The sequence below is a fragment of the Acomys russatus genome, chromosome 13, assembly GCF_903995435.1.
Source record: "Acomys russatus chromosome 13, mAcoRus1.1, whole genome shotgun sequence".
Lineage (NCBI taxonomy): Eukaryota > Metazoa > Chordata > Mammalia > Rodentia > Muridae > Acomys > Acomys russatus.
In genome coordinates, this window is record NC_067149.1 from 58,478,443 (window position 1) to 58,500,123 (window position 21,681).

The 21,681-nt window shown below is 43.3% G+C and overlaps 1 protein-coding gene across 3 annotated transcripts in view; it reads right to left on the reverse strand.

The window, feature by feature from the left end:
* Positions 1-21,681, reverse strand: part of Grin2b (glutamate ionotropic receptor NMDA type subunit 2B) — a 454,116-nt gene that overhangs the window by 120,408 nt on the left and 312,027 nt on the right. For all 3 annotated transcript variants that reach the window (XM_051155469.1, XM_051155468.1, XM_051155467.1), the window contains exon 4: positions 7,240-7,354. In XM_051155469.1, coding sequence (XP_051011426.1) covers positions 7,240-7,354 — 115 coding nt within the window. The remainder of the gene's footprint in view (positions 1-7,239; positions 7,355-21,681) is intronic.

A 21,681-nucleotide genomic window follows, 5' to 3' on the forward strand; every position in this document is an offset into this window, starting at 1 on the left:
GGAAGGGGAGGGGAAGGGGAGGGGAAGGGGAGGGGAAGGGAGGCAAAGGAAGGTAGGCTCTTAAAGTCATAGTTCACACATCGCTGTTTACATCACAGAGAAATGAAGACTTAACCATTGCTGAGGTCTTTCAAAGTCATCCCCCAGCGTTATTAACAGTTTGGGAACTCAGCCCTTCTCTCTATTAAGAAATTCTTTCTGTGGTCAACATAAATCCCTTGCTTGATCTTAAGCCCACTTACTCTGGTTCTGCCTCAGGAGGAACCAAGCAGCACATCTCTGCCCTTGGCAGGATAATTCTCCATTCATTTGAAGAGAGTAAGCCAGCACCTTGCTGCCCCCTTCTGCCCCCTTGACGATCTGAATTGCCATTGCTTTTTTCCATGGCTCCTGCTTTCTAATCTCTTAATATAATGAAGCATATTAGGACTCAGTTCAGAGATGGTGAAAATAGTATGTTGTCCAATACAGTGTCAGTGGATCCAGAACATTCCCCTCTGACGTGAGCTCTGTGCCACCCCTTTGCCCCTCTCTGTGGAGCCTGGATCAAACACAGATATACCTGTAAGGCTGAGAGACAGAATAGAGTTTGGGCACATGCAATCAAGCAGTCCCCAAATATTTGCTGGCCCACTCAACAGCATCTCACACCAATCTGGGCACCCGAGTGCAAGGAGAATGAAAACATAGGTGGTTCCTGTGTTCATGAGCCGTCTGCCAGTTTGAGAGTGGGTGTGTGAGAAAGACTGTTCAATTCCAATATATATATAATCTGCCTCTCTCACAGTATCATTTGATTGATCATGGGGGAAGAAGGCCATTAGTGTACAAGTGTCACAGAGCACCCATACCTGGAGCCAGTGCTGTCTACTGTGTGTGCAGCTGCCACAGGCAGTAGCTTCTGCTCCCTCCTTTGTTCATCCTAGGCACACCCTGTAGCATACCCCATCTTACAGTGTTGTTGTTGTTGTTGTTATTGTTGTAAGTCTTGGGGGTAATTCTTTTCACATTTGGTACCCTTTTTTTCCTCTCACTGTCATAGGCTGAGCATTGCATGGTATGCTATGCACCCCCAATTCTACACTTCCTTCACAGGAAGATCTGGCTGTGACGTCTCAGCATCACAGGCTATAGATCACTATGGGTTCTTGGCATTCCCAAAATGACACAAAACAGACCAAGGATGCTTCACTCTCTGTGGCAGGGCGTCTTTTGTCAGGTGAAGGCAGATGAGAGGGGGCGGAGTTACAAAATTCATCTCTGGCGTCTCTGTGGGGACCGAGAGGAGCACAGATGTGAGTACTGCATCACCTCTTTTAGTCCTGACCAAGACAGTCCCATTGAGGTCTGTTTACATCTTCCAGCTGGAATATGCACCATCATCACTTCTTAAAGTCATCACTCAGAAGAACAGCCACACACACCCCCACCCGCTGCATTTCATTTTTATTATCCCCATTTTAGGGACGACTAAATGGAAGCAGATAGCAGTTGCAATGAAGCAAATCATGAGAGGCTCTGATAGAGACAGCAGCCTGAGAGCCAGCTCAACTGCTCCTCTGTGCCAGGCTATTCTTAATGCATGTTTATGCAGCTGTCCCCCCGCTTACAGAGTCTTACAAATGAGCCACTCTGCACCCAATTATCGCTATTATTTTTACCACTCCCTACCCTTCCTACTTCCCAGGCCATATCTACATGCATGCACGTGTCTGTGTCTCTGTGTGTATGTATGTATATTCAGGATTTCTGTTTGCCTGGCTTTGCTTTAGAGAGGTCTTGCTGTGTGTAGCCCAAGCTGACTTCAAATCCATGACCCTCCTGCTCCAGGTTCCTGAGTACTGAAATTACAGGTCTGTGTCATCTCAGCCAACTTACATTCCTTTTTAGATGTCCCACTCCACATTCCTTAATGGCAGAGAGCTATTATTGGCTTTCTGTAAATATGATTCAGTTCCAGAGATCTCTGCCATTCTAGGCCCCGTTTCTCTTACCCATGACTTACAAAGGACCTCATTAAATGCTCCCAAGAGCAGATTCGATTCCTTTTTTTTTTTTTTTTTCCTTCCTTGAAGCAGGTTGAGTCAATACATCAAAGACATATGTGTTTGGAATACTTTCCGAGCAATCCATTAGAAATTGTGACAGTGATTGCTCTGGGGAGGGTTCCAGAATCTCAGAACAATAGCAGCGCTGGATAGCAGTGCTGAGATGATAAGAAGGGGCTGCTTTGTGTTGGATTATCAATTGGCATGACTTTTGACCACAGCAAACACGTCCTTAAGAAGTTCCCCATGAAGGATGGTGACCACCAATTGACATTTGTTGAATTCTGACTGTGCTCCAGTCATTATTAATTGGTGTTTGACTATAAAGAGTCATTTAATCTTTACAATGGTTTCCTGTAAACGCCTATTTCACTAAAGGGAAATAGACTCGGGTAATACCAGCCACACAGCTGGCCTTAGGCAGCTGATAAACAGCAATGTGGGGACTGAATGTAGTTCTTTCTGACTTCCGAAACCATAAAGTAGGTTGTGCTGACCTCCCGCCTTTCCAACGGATCCAAATTTATAAGCAGCTGTAGGATTACTTTTAAAACCCCAAAGGAATGTTGTGAAACCCACCACACAAGCCTCACACCTACGATGTCATGAATCTTCCTCCAGCTCCTTGTAAAAGCTGCTGACAGACCCCTCTGGGGGATACCGAGGTCCCAAAATGCCTCTCAGTCCTTGACAAGCATGGCAGCACTCTTCCGAAGGGGGGACGCACCAGGTCTCATCATGTCCTCTGAGAACCAACCTGTCTAAAGGGAAGTATGCGTGTGCATGTACACACACACACACACACACACACACACACACACACACACGTGTGTTAGAAGTGAGGTGGCTGGCTGACTTTTTCAGGTGCATAGATTCTTCATTTATTCAACAATGATCTCTGGATGCTCATTTTGAGGCAGGCCCTTGCCGTGAGGGTTACAATTGTAGGAGTGAATGAGGTCCTTGTTTCCATGGAACCTCCATCCCGGTGAGAAGAGATAAGCCACAAACAAACAATCAAGTGAATAAGTAGAGCGCTGGATTTAAAAAAAGTATACTGGATGAAAATTAAATTGGACTATTGTGACAGAACAGCTGGGCAACTACCTTAGCACAGGTCACTGGGGAAGGCCTGCCTGTCTGGGGACACTTTACCTAAGTTACAAGAACAAGAATGACACCCGTGCCCTTCACCTCCTGTGCTTCCGAACATCCCAAGCTTCTCCTTATTTGTAGGGTGAATCTGTAAACCTTGAGCTGTGGAGGATCTGGATTGTTTTTACTTTAAAGCTGTCATTTTAGAAAGCAATTAAGAAAAGCAAATTACTTGATCAGGCTACAGGGCTAGCAGGTGATCAGGCTAGGAGTTGTTGGCCCTTCTTTCAAAGAAAGGTGTGTGTATGTGAATGTGTGTGTGTGTGTGTGTGTGTGTGTGTGTGTGTGTGTCCATGAGTGAATGCACACACCCTCAGACCCCCTGCTAATTTCTCTACTACCCAAGCCTTCCCTGTAGAGTGCTCAGCATCATGCCTACTGGTCAAGATGCACAGTCACTAAGTTCTCATGGACCGTAGGGGACCTGGTGAATGGACACTGGGTAGCTTGGGAGTGATATTCCTATTCCGGGGGGCCATGGCAACAGTGAGAGAATAAGGCCAACCCATCCAGCATACCCAGCCACATCCTGGGACTGAGGCTGGTCCTACCACCCCCTTCTAGCCTGTGAACAACCAGGGCTTCTGAATCTGGGAGCTGCATAGCCCTGTAAATTCAGCTATCATTAAGGACCTTTCCTCAGAAATGTTACCTGGTTTAACCAATTTGATATGCAAATGTTCAAGTCTAGTGTATGATCTCGACCTCTCCCCACCAGCTCAACAACAAGATTAGCCACAGACTTTCTTTAAAGAGTGAGTTCCTTTGGTGCACTTAAAGTATAATCCATAAAAACTCAATCAACATAAAGATTTTATTCCTCCTTTTAAAAAGAAAACAGCCATTATATCAAGGGCAATAGCATAAACTTGGACTCTTAATGATGGATTTTGGACTTCCTTGTTATGTAATGGTTCTCATTCATTCCGCAAATATTTATTGAGCTGCTTTTATGCAATGCACACACCCAGATCGTTTTGAGGACACAATGATAGAAAGAAAGACACAGCCTCTGTTCTCCGGGAGCATGCACGCACACAATCCTAGTGCAAAGCCGGTATGATGCGGCTGGAATGACGCTATATGAACCAAAGTTGCGGGTCCATGAGGTAAGAACGTGTACCACAATTATGGATCAGAGAAGAGGACAGCAACATCTCAATTGGACTTCAAAGAACATCTATGACTTGTATAACTGTACACTTCACTCCTTCCAGGAAAAGGAGATGTGGCATCTTGTGCAGGAAGTAGGATACACCAGGGCACAGTCTCAGAACAGAAGGAGCCAAGAACAGGCAATGGTAAGGAAAAGGCGACGAACACTGCAGGGTGAAGCAGAGCCTTGAATGCAAGAACAAATACAATGTAGACCTGGTCCACAGACCATAGCGATCCCTAGTGCTTGGGCCAGAAAAGAATATATAGTTGTATTTTAGAAAGCTCATTCCAGCAGCCACATGAATGGGCAAAGTCTGGTTTCAGGGCAAAGAAGCCCATTAAAGCTCATTCTACATTTACGAGGGAGAACAAAGGTAGAACTGATGCTACAAATGATCTAATCCTCCAGAGGGAAGATTTGGTTGTAGAAAGCCTGAGGGTCCCAGAATTCATGCTTGGGGCTGAAACAAGAGAACTCAGCAGGCCTCTAAGTAGTAGTGACTGTCATAGGACAGTTCTGAAATGCCAGCTGTTTGAAACAGTTCCCATGACCCAAGTATGTAAAAGCTACCCAACTGGACGGCACCCGGTCTATGCATGAAATCCCAGGCATTAGTAACTCCTCTTCTAGAGCTAGACAGAAGTACCTGTCAAATGCATGGGATGAGAACACTTCAGAAACCATGGCACCTGGACAGGAACAGTGAAAAGTAGGTTGACTAGGGTGGAAAGCACGAGTCTAGGGTTCAACTCTTTCTGATCAAATTAGAATAACTTTAATCATCGGGTATGATTTAAATCTTCTAGCTCTGGTGACATAACAATAATATGATGGGCAGAGGCCCTTCAATATTTAAAATTGGGTCTTGAGTTCTCCTGGCTGAGTCACAAATGTCTAGTTCACAGGTGTATTCATATAACTTAGCTCTCTGGGGCTCTGGGACAACACTGTGAATCAGGAGCATTTGTCTCTGGCTGCTCAGTCTTAAAGAGAGTCAGATGCTACAATATGTACACTGAATTTCCCCCAAAGCACACACACCAAAGGCTTTGGTGTTAGCCTATGGCATGATTGGAAAATGATGGAACCTTTAGGATGTGAGGTCTAGGGGGGAGGCAGTTAAGTCATTGGGAATGTGCCTTTGAAAGTATATCAGGGTCACAGTATCTTTTTGTTTCCCAGATATCATGGCATGAGCAAGTCTTCCCTGAAACATGACCCCACTGTTTTCTCTGGTTTACCATAGACTAGTGCTTCTCAGTCTTCCTAATGTTGTGACCCTCTAATATAGTCCCTCATGTTGTAGCAACCCCTAAAATTGTTTCTGTTGCTACTTAATAACTTCATTTTGCTACTCTTATGAGTTGTAGTATAAATATCTGATATGCGACCCCTATGAAAGAGTCATTTGACCCCCAAAAGGGTCATGACCCACAGGTTGAGAACCACTTCCATAGACCTAAGTCTACAGGTTCAGAAGGCCATGGAGTAAGACTCCTTTTCTCTATGGAAGTTGGTGTGTCTCATTACATTGTCACAGTTACAGAATGCTGATCAACCAATTTGGTTTCTACTCTATTTGGAACCATGTTGACAACTGGGCATGATGGAGCACACGTGTAATCCCAGCATTCAGGGAAGCAGAGGCAGGAGGATCTCTGTGAGTTTGAAGCCAGCCTGGTCTACATAACAAGCCCAGGACAGCCAAGGTTACACAGAGAAATTCTGTCTCAAAAAACAAAACAAAACAAAACAAAACAAAAAACCAAAGCAAAACAAAACAACAACAAAAGAACTGTGTTGACATCATGAAATCTCTTCTCAGCTAACTGGCCCACAACAACTATGGAGATAGTCTTAAATCAGTTATGCAGGGTGATTTTCATGGAATAATATTATTAGGAAGAGATCAGTCTCATATTAAAAGTATTTTGGGAAAAGACATGTTAAATAAAGTTAAAGACACCTCCTTGTTCTAAGATACATCTGAACTTTTCAATTCCCAATACATTCTGAGATTCTTCCTAACTGAAAGCGGTAGTAGCATTTCCCGGTGTTATTTTCTTTTCAGAACCATTTGTTGGAGTGTTTCAAGGGACAAATGCCAATGGAACACATGTGCAGAAAAACCCCAGTGGCTACTCTTAGATATTTAACCTGGGATCTAGAATAACAACTAAAGCCAATGATTACTGCATGTCACTGTCTGCCAGGCACTGCTCCAAGTGTTTTATAGATGCCAATATGTTTAATTCCCATTTTATAGGTAAGGAAACTGAAAGACTGAGTAGTTAAAAGATCCTCCCCCTCTGCCACAGTGTCCTAAATAGGCAAGTGGGTAAGCAGTTATGGCAATGGCATTTACCACCTAAAGGTAGAATTGCAAGGCCTTTGATTATCTGGTAGCAGGAAAGATTCTGAGTAGAGCCTTGTGTACTAGTTTTCAGTCATAGAGAACACTGCCAGCCTTTCTGCTTGTGTGCTAGGTTTAGGGGCTTCCTCAGGCACTATAAGACAGAAGTTCTGACTGGTACTACCTAGTTGGTTTCTTCAGCAAATTTGTTGGATTGCATATGTATCATCTCCCATTAAAGCAGACATGAGTTAGAAAGCAATGCAAACACTGATAGACGTTACTCAGAACATAAAGAAAACAAACTTGTGATTAGCCGAACTACCAAGAGAATGAAGATGCATTCCCGAGGCCTGGCTTCTCTCGTACACTCTCAAAGCTCTAAAAGCTTGCTCCTGAGGCTAGAAAACCAAGAGGTGTTTTTCTTTACATCATTTCAAAATTGTATACCCCTGCTGTTAGGTTAGACCTAGCACTTGCCTCACGACTCAACTCAAGGATTGCCAGAGACATGCATGTCCTACCCGCTCCCACTTCCTCTCCTTGTTCAGAAGGATTATCACCAGCTTCGGATGCATCTGGTAGCCATCTTCACTGAAGGACAGGTTTCTCCCCTCAAAAGTGACATTGATCAGATACCTGTAACGATAAAATTAAAGGATGATTAAAAGTAGGAAAAAAAAAAAAAAAGCATCTGAAAGCAGAAGGCAATTTGGTTGACAGAAAGGTATATGGAGACAGACCAGGAGGTATGGACACAGATGACCGTTAGTCAATTGCTACTCTTTAAATTCCTGTTGGCTATACAATACTCATCTACCTTTTACAGTAGGAATCATGTGAAGACATAATATCATAATTTAAAAGGACAGCTCATTTGAGTTCAGTCTAAGGCTTTGCCTTTGACCAAATAATTAAGAAAAAGATTTATCCTAATTTAAATTGTACCTATGCATACTTGTCTATGTGGGGAATATATGTACATGAATGCAGGTGCCTGCTGAGGCCAGAAGGCAGCACTGCGTGTCCTGGAGCTGTAATGATAGTGGGTTGGAATCAAACTCAGGTCCTCTAAAAGGGCAGCATGTGCACTGACTTGCTGAGTCATCTTGCCAGGCCCCATTTAGACTTTTAAGGCTGTGTTACCCCACCCCCCCCCCCCCCCCCATCTGCAGAGTCTGGTAATAAAAAGATCACCAAATTAAGTCTGTAAACTTAAATGGGGCAACTAGGTTAAGCACTTACTATAGGGCCTGCTGCATAGGAGGAGCTCATTAGAGGTTAACACTTATTATTCAAAAAAGAAGGTGGAACAAAGGGGTGGAGGAGATAGAGACAAGAAAAGAAAATGGCTATGTGCACATTCTTTAGATTCTCACAAAGGCCTTGTTCAGCCCTTATTTGTGAGGCTAGCTCACTGTGTGGCAGGCCGGAAGCATCTGGAACCCAGGGCGTCTATTGGATGTACCATGAGCAACAACTACTGAGTGTAAGGAAAGGAGGGGGGAGTGCTCTGGGGACAGAAGCTTTCACACAGTGCTCTGGGGACAGAAGCATAAAGTAATGAAAACTCTGGAAGCAATGGCTATCAGACCAATTAAATAGTTTTTCCTGCAGGACGCTCATTCCCAGCCCACCTTGTCCCTTGCTGCCTGTTGGATCTAAGAAGCAGCTGGGAATTCCCACAGGCCTGCTCATTACAAGTGCATTAGTGCAACTGGAGTGATGGTAATTAATGTCTGTAGAATCAATAATGAAGTTCTGTGCTCCTCGGCATGCTACCCCAGGACATTGAGCCTGATGTGGCTTGGGAGATGAGTCTCTGTGAAGGAACCAACTAGATGTCTTCCAACACAGCCGAGGAGGCAGCTCACGGGGCGCTCTTCTCATTCTTCTTCATGCATCTGGGAAAGCTGTTTGTTGCCGGCTATGTTAGGTTAGGCAAGGTTGCAGAAATGTAGATCCTTGAGGCAACTGTAAAGATGTCTATGCAGCATGAATGCCCCCACCCCTCGCCCTAACCCTGAGTAGTGGTACTTTTCATTCTGTCTGGGATTAGCAAGTCTACCACGACTCCATCATATACAGCTTTACAGATGCAGCAGCGAGCATAAAAAATTGCCACAAAATAGAAATTCCTAGAATTTTGAGCAGAGACTTTTCAGGTCAGCTAGCTTGCTTCTCACAATTGATGCTTTTTCCACCATGGTATCATTGACTTGGCCGCCGAGGCTTCTTCTGAATGCTCCTATTGATGTGGGAAGTCACTATGGTATCCTCCTCCCTCAAGGCAGTCATCTCATGATTCTGCCTCATTTGAAACTGATTTCCACTCCTTTGCAGCTCTTCAACACTTGTTTCTTCTTGAGATAGTTTATGGTCTTAGTCCAGCCCTTTCTTTTATCTAAGGATTTTTCGAGTTTTTGGAGACATGTATGAAGATATCCCTTATAAAAATCTATTTTAATCTATAAAGAAACCCTAAGCTCATTTGCTTCTGTCATTTTAATATTAAATTCTTTGCTCAATATTATATTACTGATTTTGATCGAAAATAATACTTTAAGCAATATTCTACGCCATAGCCTTCCTACCACACCATCCTTGTTCTCATGGCAACACAGGATTTAGAATCCTGGTTCTTTACATGTTCATCATATGCCATCAAGCCCCTCCTCTTCTTGAGCATCTTCAGTCAGTAGAATGTAGCATCCCTGATTCAGCTCAGGGCTCACACAGCATCTTCTTCGTCCCTTGCTCTACTCCTCACTTCTTGGCTCAGTCACTGTCGCTTCCCCAAGTTTATTCCTACTTTGAAGATAATATTCAGGCTTCGTGTAGTTGGCAACAACTCCAAACGCAACCCAAATCCCTACAGTATTCATTCTAGGGAATATAATTGCAAAAACAGCATTTTAAACCACCAAACTACAATAGAAGCATCTGCCATCATGAACTTGAATAAAAAAGGTTATTCTTATAAATGTAATGAACTACTTGGAATTATTTCTGGAGGTCTTCAGAGAAAGATTATGCAATAAAAAATAGTTTAATCCCATTTCTTTTTTTAAAGATGGGAGGGAGATATTAAGGAAAAGAAGGAAGAAAATGGGGAGACACAGAAAGAAGGAAGGAAGAGAGGAAAAGGGGGAAATAAATTACCAGCTGAAGTACCCACCTCTTCACCAGGCATGGCTATAAATTATTCTGCCTTTATCTAAAAACATGATTAAAATGTTTAAAAGGAAGTGTCCATTTCAGAAGGCAATTATAGAAGTTTCAGAAATGATTAAATGTCTAAGTAACACAAATGGGTTTGGTATACATCTTCACGATGACTGTTTGAAGGGGGTGGGGACAGCATTGGGCTGGGAATATAGAGGCAGAAATTTGTCATTTCAGAAAACAAAACCCACTCGAAAGCACTGAAACTGCCCTGTAGTTAATCATCTCTTGTACTTTGTCTCCATGTCCTGATCTCATGTAGAAATCATTGCCTTGCTGATATGTTCTTTCTCGCCCATTTCTCTGTGCATTTCACCTATCTAAGCTCTTCTTAGATGTTTCACACTTATCAAAACCATTGGCAAAGTTTTATGGCACTATACAAAATATTCTACAAGCTACATTCTAATCACTTGTGTCCTTCAGCAGCATACAGATTAATTGTTCACTGTGTGTGTGTGTGTGTGTGTGTGTGTGTGTGTGTGTGTGTGTTTTCTTTCTGAGAAACTACCTGTGCTGTGACACCATGTGGCTATCAGGGCATTTGAAAACTCATACTAGCCTGAGCAAGGGTGGATTTTGAACAGCAGGGCACATCAGTCCACGGGCTGGTAAGGAAGGAGTGAGGATGATTATGGCTGACGTCACTCCTCTACATGTGACCTCAGCACCTAGACTCACTTATCCCTCTTCAAAATGAAAGTGTCATTTGACCTCCAGCTACCAGAGAAAGCAGACGTTGTGATGAACAAATGAAATTGTCAATAAGAACACTGTCTAAACTGTGATTTGAACATGAGACTTTGCAATTAGGGAACATTCAGAAAACTGGTCTTTGCATGATTTGACCATATAAAGGCAAGAGACCTGCCTAATTCTGAGCTTCAGTGAAGGAGAATCTGACATGACACCTAGCAAGGCCTGCCCACAAATGAGCCACATCAATGGAGAGTGAGGTCCACATGTGGACATAACGCTAGCTCATAAGATCACGTGGATAATTCAACTTCCCATGAAAACTGAAAATATCAAATTACCTTTAGATCTGACTATACTTTATTAGTTTTACAGTGTAGAAACCTCCACATAGAAGTCTAGGTAAGAATCTGAGACCCCCCCCCCCATAGTCACCGCTTTCTCTACACACGTGCCATACTCTCACACACAGTGACCCCCACTGGCTTAAGTGGAAGCCCAATGCAGAAATGTTGCCCATAGCACACATTGTCTCTCTGAAGTCCCATCAAGGTTGGAAATGGTAACAGTTTACTTGATTTGTTTCTCAGATGTGGTTTGACATCCAGGACACCCAGTGACCTAGCTCCCAAAGTTGTACTATCACACAGAATGTGAGCTTGCTGGGACTCAGAGTAAAGTGAAAAATTATTCATCGAAAACTCTTATTTTGGAGAGAAACGGGTCCCAGGGTGCTAAGTGATCTCCCGAAGTGACACTCATGTTCAGGATCAGAGACCAGATCTTCTGTTTTTGGTTCAGTGTCTTTTCATGACATTCTGAAGTGACATCAGTGTCCGAAGCCTCCGCTGTGCATTAGCCACACGTCATGCCCTGGCTTACATAAGTCCCTACTAGAGACCAAGTGAGCTGAAATAAATTTCCCTTCCTGCTTGTTTCTTGTTGAGTAAGAAACTCACAATGTTGATGGGCTCCCAGCCAACAGATTTGTTCTATATGGCCTAAGTCACACTCCAACAGGTTTAATAGGGTCAGGCCGAGGTTAGCAAACCCTATGCTAATTTGACTTTGGCCACACAGAGCTACTGAGGTACCATGTAGTTGCCTGAAGTGATGACTCAGCAGTGTGGGTGGCAGGAGTGCTGAAGGAGTTCTGCCAGCATTTGTCAGCAAATCAAGAGCCTGGCATGATGGCAGCTTTCTGTCTTCATATTGTTCCAAAGAACCGGCTTTAGAAAAAGTGATACCCACTAACATGGTGGAAACATGAAACAGCCCATCTGATGCTCTCAGTGTCATCCAGAGGGCCCTGTGCCTTTACCCAGATCAGACGACAGGGTGAGAAAAAGCATCCAGATGTGACAAAGCTTACAGTCTTTCCCACTAAACTTTGTCACATCCAGATGTCCTCAACCCCAGTCCATATGCCTTCCAATCACCAGCGTGTTTTAAAATGGCGGCAGGTTTTCAGAGCATCATTCTCATTTCCTAGCTACTAAAAGTAGAGAGTGTCTGCAGGAGGATGAATTCTTGGCCTCTTGCTTATGTATTTTTGTCTCTGAGAATTCCTGGGTAACTTTGTCCCACCAGTACATCCCTTGCCTCTAAGATCTTTATCTCCATCATCTTCTAACCTGATGGATTCCATACTTCCGGTAAGATGGCAGACGTGAAGCTGCCTCCATCTGATCCAATTGAGAACAAACCAGTGTGAGAAGGACAGACTTTGTTTCAAACAGGAAAGGATGGAAGAGCTCTGGAAATTCACAGAGGCAGTGATGGAACAACTGAAAATGCGGCGGAAAGGCGCAGCCGGCACACCAAGAAGTAAACACAGGGCTCCAGCCTGGGGTTCGCTGGCAGTAGAAGAAAAGCAGAAGCCTCGCCAAAAAAATCAGCTCTGCAATCCCAGGTGCAGGACCCCACAGCGCTGCCCTCAAGACAAGCCCCGCCCTCACATGCCGCAGATCTGGCTGGGAGTTTGGTAAGACAGTGATTGGAGAGGAGACCCATCCGTCATGTCATCCTATGACTTGGACCAAGGCAGTGGAGGTACCATCTCGAGAGTAGGCCCATTGCTAAGATAGGGGTACGCTGAAGGTTTGAGAATAGATGCTGGAGCCAGGCGGAAAAACAGTGAAGAGAGGGAACTGTGGAGAGAGGGAGGAGAATGACTGGAAGTGGGGATGAAGATGAACAAGCTACAGTGGTAATTATATAGAAGATGTCATAATGAAACCAGTGACGTTGTATGTAAACTTAAAAACAATTAATAAAGATAGATTGGTTAAAGCTATCTTAGAACTTGAATAATGTGGGGAATTACAGCTAAACGGTATTGGCATCTTCTTTATAGGGTACTTTATTCCTTCTTTTAAGTTAATCTTTATGAAATATGATTAGAGTATACAATATTATGTTACAGGAAAAAATATATAATTAACAGGCTATATAGAACAGCAATTAATGTTTCTACCACCCCTCATTTCTTCTGATAATACTGTGTCTGCTAGCTTACTGAAATCTGATTGGCAAAACCACAAATCTTTCAAAAAGTCTCCCAGAAAAATAAAAGGCGCTGTTGAAAATAACTTTTTTTTTTCCTACATATTTTCCCCTGGAAATGGGGAAACAAGTTCTCACAAGAAAATAAACATGTGTTTAAAAACTTTTAAAAGCCAGTTCATTAGAAACAGGATTGAAGGAGAGAGGCCAAGATATTTGTAAATTAGATATTTGTATCTGTTAACATTGTGATTTAGATAAACTAAATAGAAACATTTTGTTTCCTTAAATTAGGAATTCATTAATCAAAATGAATCCCAAACTATCAAATGAGTGTAGTGGGTTTGATGTGGTAGGCTGTGGCCAGTGGATACTTGTCTTTTGGGATCTTAAATGGATTCTCCTGGTACCCAACCCAGAAGCCTGTTCCCATTAGTGATGCAGGCTACGTTCAATGAAAGAAAGACTCCAGACAGCACCTCCAAATGTCGGCGGGAGAAAAATAGGGAGAAGGAAGGAACACAGAGAAAATGAGTACAGCAGAGAACATAAGAACAGGCCGTGTGGTGAGAAGTTTGCAAGCAAGGCTTCCCTGTTAGCCCACCCACGCCTGATCAGTTCCTGCACTCACCTGTTCCTAACTTGGGTGGTAATATTTCCAAGGCACATAAATGATTTAATTTTGAGAGTACGTTTTCTTTTTTTAAGAGGACTTAAAGAAACTTTGAAAATTCCCTAGGAGTTATAGTGGCAAATTTAGCAATGTGAAGCCACACCCTGGACAAAATAATTAGAAACTTAGTTTTATAAGGGTTTTTTTTTTTGGTCAGATTTAGAAAAAGTAACAGCTAGTAGAAAACATTGAGAGAGACTAATTTAAAGGTCACACCACAATATCCATTTATAATTACTTGAAGCAGATTAAAAATAGTTTGTCTTCTGATGAATTAAACATTTTTTGTCTTTCTGAAATGGCATTTAATATCACTAATTTATTTTGCAAAGGATTGCTCACAAACAACAGTAAGTTTGAGTTTGGGCTGGTCCATATATAAATTATTTAAATCCTATTTGTGATGTTGAGTTAATGAGGGAGATTTTAAAGCACCCGAGAGCTGGCTCCTGCTCTGCTCCCTTCCCTCTGCCAGGGGTGAGAGCCCTGCTTCATCCCCTTGGGAGTTTGGGGTGAACTACTCTCATTTGAGGGACAAACGCTGGCATCAATCACCATTTGCTGCAAAGAAAAAAAAATCTCTTCAGATTCCAAAGTCTAACAATGAAAAACTTTGAGAGCTATTTCCTGGATTCTGTTTCACAACTGAATGGCATGACTTAGTTTTATCTGCAGTGAAAGAAAGTAGAGGAGAATTGTAGAGTCTTGCGCAGTATCTCTGCTTGGACAGAGGAGGGTGGAGAGCATTTACTCACCTCCAGAAAGTCGTTTTTTATGAACAGACCACCAAGTTAGTAAGATTTGTACGGAGGTGCTATGTACGGACAACGGAATCCTATTCTCTCAAGAGGAAAATGAAATCATGGGAGTTGTGGCTCCATCCCTCGCTGTGATGCTACTGTAGGCTGCACCTTTCAACCAAGCGGGTCAATGTGGCCATCCATGCCAGCTGACAGTTCTCCCCTGGGCTGACCTATGGCTCTCCCTGGGATCAACACAGAGGCTCGTTTTCAATAGTAAGAACGATAAGCAAACAAAAAAGGGCTGGTCAGTGTCCCCAAACGCTTATGAGGAGAGACGAGTGGAGATAAAATATAAACAAGAAACAAAACCAATTAAGTGAAGAGAGAACGTTTGTGTGTATATTGCAACATATACACATTCACACAAAGACACACACGCAACACATGATACACAGTACAGCAAGTAATGATATGACATTATGAAGTGGGCATCTTCTTCAGTCACCCACAATTTTTTTTTTTTTTTTTTGTATCAAGGTCTCCCATTGAACCAGAATGTCAAGGATTTGGTTAGGCTGGCTGGCTCTGGAGCTCACCTCTTTCTGTCTCTCCAGTGCCGGTATTACCGACACACACCTCCACCCCTGACTTTTATGTGACCGGAGTCTAAGCCATCTCTCCAGGCTTCTACTGGTGCCTTAAAAAGATGAAAGATTATTATCTTCTTTAATATGTTTGTGAGCTTGAGTCTATGTGTGTTCCACAGGTGCCTACAGAGGTTAAGTAGAGGGCAGAGGATTCCCTGGAACTGGAATTATAGGAAATTACAAGCCACCGGACAGGGGTGCTGGAAACAGGTCCTCTGCAAGAGCGGCAAGTGGTCTTAGTCTCTGAACCATCTCTCCAGCCCTGCTACTATTCTCTTTTAAAAATACTGCTATGATGGTGGCTGGTGCTAGTGTTTGGGGAACTTCGGATCACAGCCTGACCTTCCATATTTACTGCTGACCACACTGGGGCCTGGGAAGCGGCTGCTGTGCTTCAGCCAATTAAGCTTAGAGTCTCTCAATCCTCTCATTTTTGCTTTGTTCTTAATACTCTAAGCAGAATGTCTCTCATTCCTGTGGCATCCAGGCTGGGGCTCGAGAACATTTGTCTCTCGCTACTGTGGTTAGTTAATTCCTGGGAGGTTTCCTGCAGTTGGAAATCGCTTAACCAGACGTACTTTAATACGAAGGTTCCTATCCAAAGAACACAAAAGAGGAGCTCGCGTTTCCATAATTTGGGTCCAGAGCAAACGACTATTCAAAATGACCCCGACTCTGACCTCCGAGAGGTCTGCTTTGAACACTATGTAATTCTCCTTAAAGTCCCTTCAAAAAAAGACGCTCTCCCACTTGAGCACGAAGGTATGCCATTTCCTAAGGAGCCAATGAAGCCATCTTTTGACACTAATTAATGAGGTGAGCAACACAGCAGACCTGCTTCCCATTCAGTTCTGTGTGAAGAACCAGAAAAAGAAAAGGAATTATTTCTCTTCTCCTCTCACCACTCTTAGTCACCTTGGCTATGGGGAGACCTGGTAAGGTCCTGCTAAGGTAGTCAGAACAGTGGGGCTCCCCAGGGACAGGCACCAATTAATGACTAGATAACAGTACGGTCACAGAATTGATTTGCATTCTAGCTCATTTTCCCATGTCATCCATGAGTTCCAAATATTCAATAAAACTCATTTTCTCTTCCACCTTACTATGCTGAATATCCACAGGATACACTATCCAAATTAAGTATCAGAACTTTACTCAGAGAAAATGTCACAAATCAAAAGTTACATGGCCCCTCAGTTTATTGCTTTGACATCTTTATGTCCGGATTGGTTTTTGTCTTTTGTTTTTGTTTTGTTTGTTTGTTTTTATCAACTCGACACAAGCTAGAGGTAACTCAGTTGAGAAAATGCCTCCATCAGATTGCCTATAGGCCAGACTATAGGGCGTATTCTTGATTAATGATTGATGTGGGAGGGCCCAGCCCACTGAGGGTGGAGCTAGCCCTGGGCTGGGGGTCCTGCGCTGTACAAGAAAGCAGGATGAGCACATTATGGGGGAGCAAGCAAGTAAGCAGCACTCCTCCATGGTCTCTGCTTCACTTCCTGCCTCCAAGGTCCTGCCTCGAGTTCCTGCCCTGATTTCCCGCTATGAAGAAGGACTGTAGGCAGTAAGCTGACATAAACCCTTTCCTCCAATTTGCTTCTGGTTATAGTGTTCATTGCAGCAATAGAAAGCAACTAGGCTGTCTACTACCAGCTTTTAGGCAGAGCCTTGACATTCTGATATCTATTTTCCTCATGAGTTTGGAACAGTATCAGGGACTATGCCAAAACTAACCAAGAAGCCATTGACAAAGATTTCTCTAGAACATTCAACTTTAACCAAAAAACATTTCCTTCCTGTGAACTTTCAGTTAGAATGAAAGAAACTCTCGGTGGATAAACCCTTAAGCAAGGACCTGAAGTAGCCTGGGCATGAGACCCCAACAAAAGCATGATAATGCTTTCCTCTCTTCATGGACTTTGACATGTTCTTCCTTCCTCAAGAACCTCTCTGCTGTCTGTCACCTTCAAGGATCAATAAAACCAGCACATTGGAAGTAACATGCACAGTCACTATTCTCTTGGTAGTTACCACATGTTTAACTTTTCCTTAACTATTATTTAGTTTATTAAAGCATGACAAAAGGGATGAATGAATTTATGATGAATCGGTGATGGTTTCTGTTACCAGGGATGGGAACAGAGATTATGCAGAAATTGGAAATGGGGCTGTAATTGAGTCTTCTAGCAATGGCTGGCAGATTTCTTCAAGTGTGGCTTCCCAGAAGTCATTATTCTGTACAAGGGACTGGAAGAGGACCAAAGGAGGCAGGGCAATTGCAAGGGATTGAGAAGGCTTCCAGTAGACAGAGGACTAAAGATGCCTCTATGAAGAGTATACCTTTAAGATATATGGTTATAAACACAGTCCCATCGTGCTGCAGGTGCAAAAAACATGGCCGAAGAGGACACTGAATTGTTCAAGAACCATCTCTGACTTAGAAAGTCCATTTGCTGAGGATGTTGCTCATGATAAAGCCTTTGTCTAGAATGTGCACGAAGCTATGGGTTTGAGTGCTAGTAATACAGGTGTGGAAAGGCTGTGAGAGAGCTCAGCCACAAACCATGTCTGATGTGTGGAAGAAGCTCTCCTACCCAGAGAAAAACATAGTAACTTGTTGAGTGTAGGACTGAAGAAAAGACATAAGTAGTGAGGGAGGTAAAGTACAACACAAGAGCTGGTAGGGAGGGTAGGACTTGGTGTTAAGCCCAGCATGTAAAGAAAAAGATGCAAAGTACAACATAAGATGGGAGGGGAGAGAGTCAACAGGAAAAGCCAACATGGAGTTTGTCCGTATTGCTTCTGTAACAAGTCTGGGGAGTGGCTTCCTGGATAACAGGACATTTCTTTAGAAACATTCCTAAAAACAATGAGAGCCACTGTGTACAGACTCAAGGAGGACACTCCATGATGTAATCCTTGATGCCAAGGCCTTGATCAAAATTGTTTAGCTTGTCAGCCTTGGCCTGTGATACACAGCTCAGCAAATAGAGACACCTGCTGCTGTCAACCCTCATGCCCAGGGGATCCACATGGTGGAAGGAGTGAACCTGCCCCAACAACTTGTCTTCTGAATTCACAAATGTGCTGTGCAGCTACATCATACACACACACACACACACACACACACACACACACACACACATACATACACACACACACACACACACACACACCCCAAAAGAAATAAAATGTAATACAAAAATTTAACATTGTCAACCAAACCCAACATTTTAGTTGTCTAGAGTGTCTTCTGAAAATGCTGTTTGATGACCAAGCACATCACGGTGGTGCTTTGTCCGCAGACTAGGATGGAGAAGGAACAGCCAGGGTGCAAGATGGTCTGTTCATTTACTTACTTACTGAGTTAAAGAAACCCATTAATAACTAGTCCAGCAGCCTAACATGTGTCGGCTTTTGATTGAGAGCTTCAGACAAAATGAGGACAAGAATTTATGTGAACCAATCCACCCCCCCCACCCCCCAAAGAGGACAGCACTGTGAACTCCAACCACATCTTCCCAGGGTAGATGAGAGAAACAGGCAATCATCTCTGCCTGCTGTACTGTGTGGGGGCTAGAAGTCTGCTGTTCCCTCTTTGTCAGGGGATCTCAGTTCTTTGTCTCCCTCTGTAGGTTGATGTTTCCATGGAAACATGCTCTTTAATGCTTCTGAAATTACTGTGCATTTAAACCATTAACTCTTTGTCTCCTAGGGCAGTTTGCAAAGAGATATTCCAACCCTTCTCAGAGGTAATTAAATTGACATCTCTACTTACTGAAAACTTTTTATAAAGATAATTGACACCTGCTGCCTGTCTCTCATTGTCAAATATTACTCCTCAGCCCTTTCAGTCTTGGCTCTTACATCTACTATTTTACCAAAATATTTCACAAAGTCACTGATAATAAAAACAAGGTCTACAAGAAAAAACTCAGTTCCTTTTGCTCCATCACTAATGCTCCTTACGCATCTTCTAGCCCTTGGTGGTGCTGAGGATTTGCCCGTGGACCTCTGCTTTGCATATTTGTTGCTTAAAGAACTATCTTGGTTTTCTTTTTATACTTCAGGCCAAACTTCCCTCCTGTTGTACTCGTCTCTTATTGAAATGTTCTGTTTTAGGGTACCCAAGACTCAATTTGGAGCCTACCCCCTCCCTCTGACTGACTTGAGGCATAGCCAGTCACCAATCACCTCCACACCAACGCTTCAGAATCTCTACTCCAGAGCTCATCTCTCTCCTGAACTTAAGTTCAGTATTTCTTCTTGGATAAGTCCCACAAATGCTTTGAGATCAAGTCAAGTTTAACAGGGCCAGGTCCAAGCCAAGTTCCTCCGTCACTTGGTGATGGAAGCAATGTAAGACTCCAACCCTTAAAGCACTCAAATTCTTTGTATAATTTGATATCTCTTTCTGTTTCGGCCTCTTCTTTGCCATGTGAATGAGAAGGACAGACTGGCTGTTCTTAGGAGCTGTGTTCCTGGAACCAATAAACTCGGTTAAAATGCAACAATACTCTAGCATTGTGTACAAAATCTGCTGATTGACATTTTCTTTCTTTTTCAACATACAGTTGCAGAAATTCTGTCTCCCTGAGGTAAATTAATCTCCTAGCTTTCTAACACATAAGAAAAAATGCTTAGAAGTCATATTTCAGCTCTGGCTGTGCAATAAAAAAAAAAAAAGTCCAACAATGAATGCTATCATTTATTGAACACATGCCAAGCTCTGTTCTGGGTGTTTTATGTTATTTTAAATTATCACAGCAACGCTATAAAATAATAGCATATATATTATATGTGATTATGTAATAGCTATGTTATAATGCAGCCTGAGGCTGTTGGCAGCAAGGACAGGATCCAACCACTTCTTAGCAATCCCAAAGCTCCTGTTCCTTCCACAGAGCCTTGCACTGAGCATAATACTGCCAACAGAAGCAATTGACACAAGAGAAGGACACAAAGAATCCAGAAATTTCTACCAAGGTAGAGCTAAAAGCCTAAGCCCAGACCTGAATGTCTTCACAGCCTAGGATTTGAAACAGTTGAGCAGTGTCATCAGCTGGGTGTCCTCATGGTTGGCACCACAGGGAAGGTCTACAGGGAAGGAAAGACAACCCACAGGCTTTCCTTGTCACAGTGCTGGTCAGGAGACACAGAATAGTAAGAGGACTCCGTTCTCTAGGTGCTGTCACTCTGCCACCTGTCAAACACACGAAACCCTCCGAAGTGATGAAATGGAATTAATTTGCTTTATCAGAAATCAGAGGACAAAGCACAAAGGGGAAAGCTTGACTGGACTTATAGAGGAATTCATTCTCAGCTCACGCGCCTGGGAGGAAGTCGGTTACAAAGGCTTGGGCTGCATTCCTGAGCACTTGTTAGAGGCCAACCACAGTAGCAGGGGTATTTATCTACCTCCATGAAGACTGGGAAAAGTTTATCATGGTTTGGCACAGAATATCCAAGTTCTCACAGGGTTTAAAAATATGATATGGAAGTCTTCCTGGAAGCTATAACAAAACTTCATTTGCTCTCAATGGTGGGAGTGGGCAGACCCACACTTTGCTCTGGACTCTCACATACATGAACGGCTCTGCACGTCTTCTGAACCTTGATCACACTGCAGACTTACTTTGCAGTGTTGCTTCCTGTTTAAACGCTCTCCTGGAACAGTCTTGCTTTCCTCTTTCGACTGAGACTGTTTTCCTCACCTCCTTTGCTGTCCACTCCCACCCTGGCCCTCCATCCCCAGAACCCATGTAAAATCTGTAATTCTAGCCTGTGAAGGCAGAGACAAGGGACCTGCAGAGCAAGCTGGCTAGATGGAGAGATCTCTTTCCCCTTCTTTTTTTGACATTCAACACAGGCTGATGCGCCCTGTCGGCTGTTATTAGACACTAAGTCTTCAATATGACTGACTCCCAGTCCTACATTTTCAATCTTTATTTTTTTTTTCCATTTCCACATATGAAAGCATGCATGTGTGCACACACGAATGTCTGCATTGTGGGGATACATATGTATATAGGTAAATGTGAACATGTGTGCTCATGAACGTGTAGGCCTAAAAATGACAATTGTCCACTTCATTCATGGAGGCAGGGTCTCTCAGTCGAGCTTAGAACTTACTGATATGGCTGATCTTGCTACATGACTTGCTCTGGAGAAACCTCCCTCCCTCACCCCCCACCGCCCCACCCCTGCCTCAACTCTGCCATCTCAGGCTGGAATTACAGAATGGCCACCACACCTATGGTGGGTCATGGAGATCTGAATGCCAGTCCCCATGTGTGTGCATCCATTGCACAAGCCTTGAGCCATCTCCACAGTCCTACACCTCCAGTCTTGGTGTCATCTCATCCTCTGTTTTCATCCCTTTCCAGCCATGGTCACTTGCCTTCCCCCATTACAAACTTCCAGTGCCTGAAATGAAGACGATGTATCACTTCCTCAGGATAGCTGCCTGCCTAA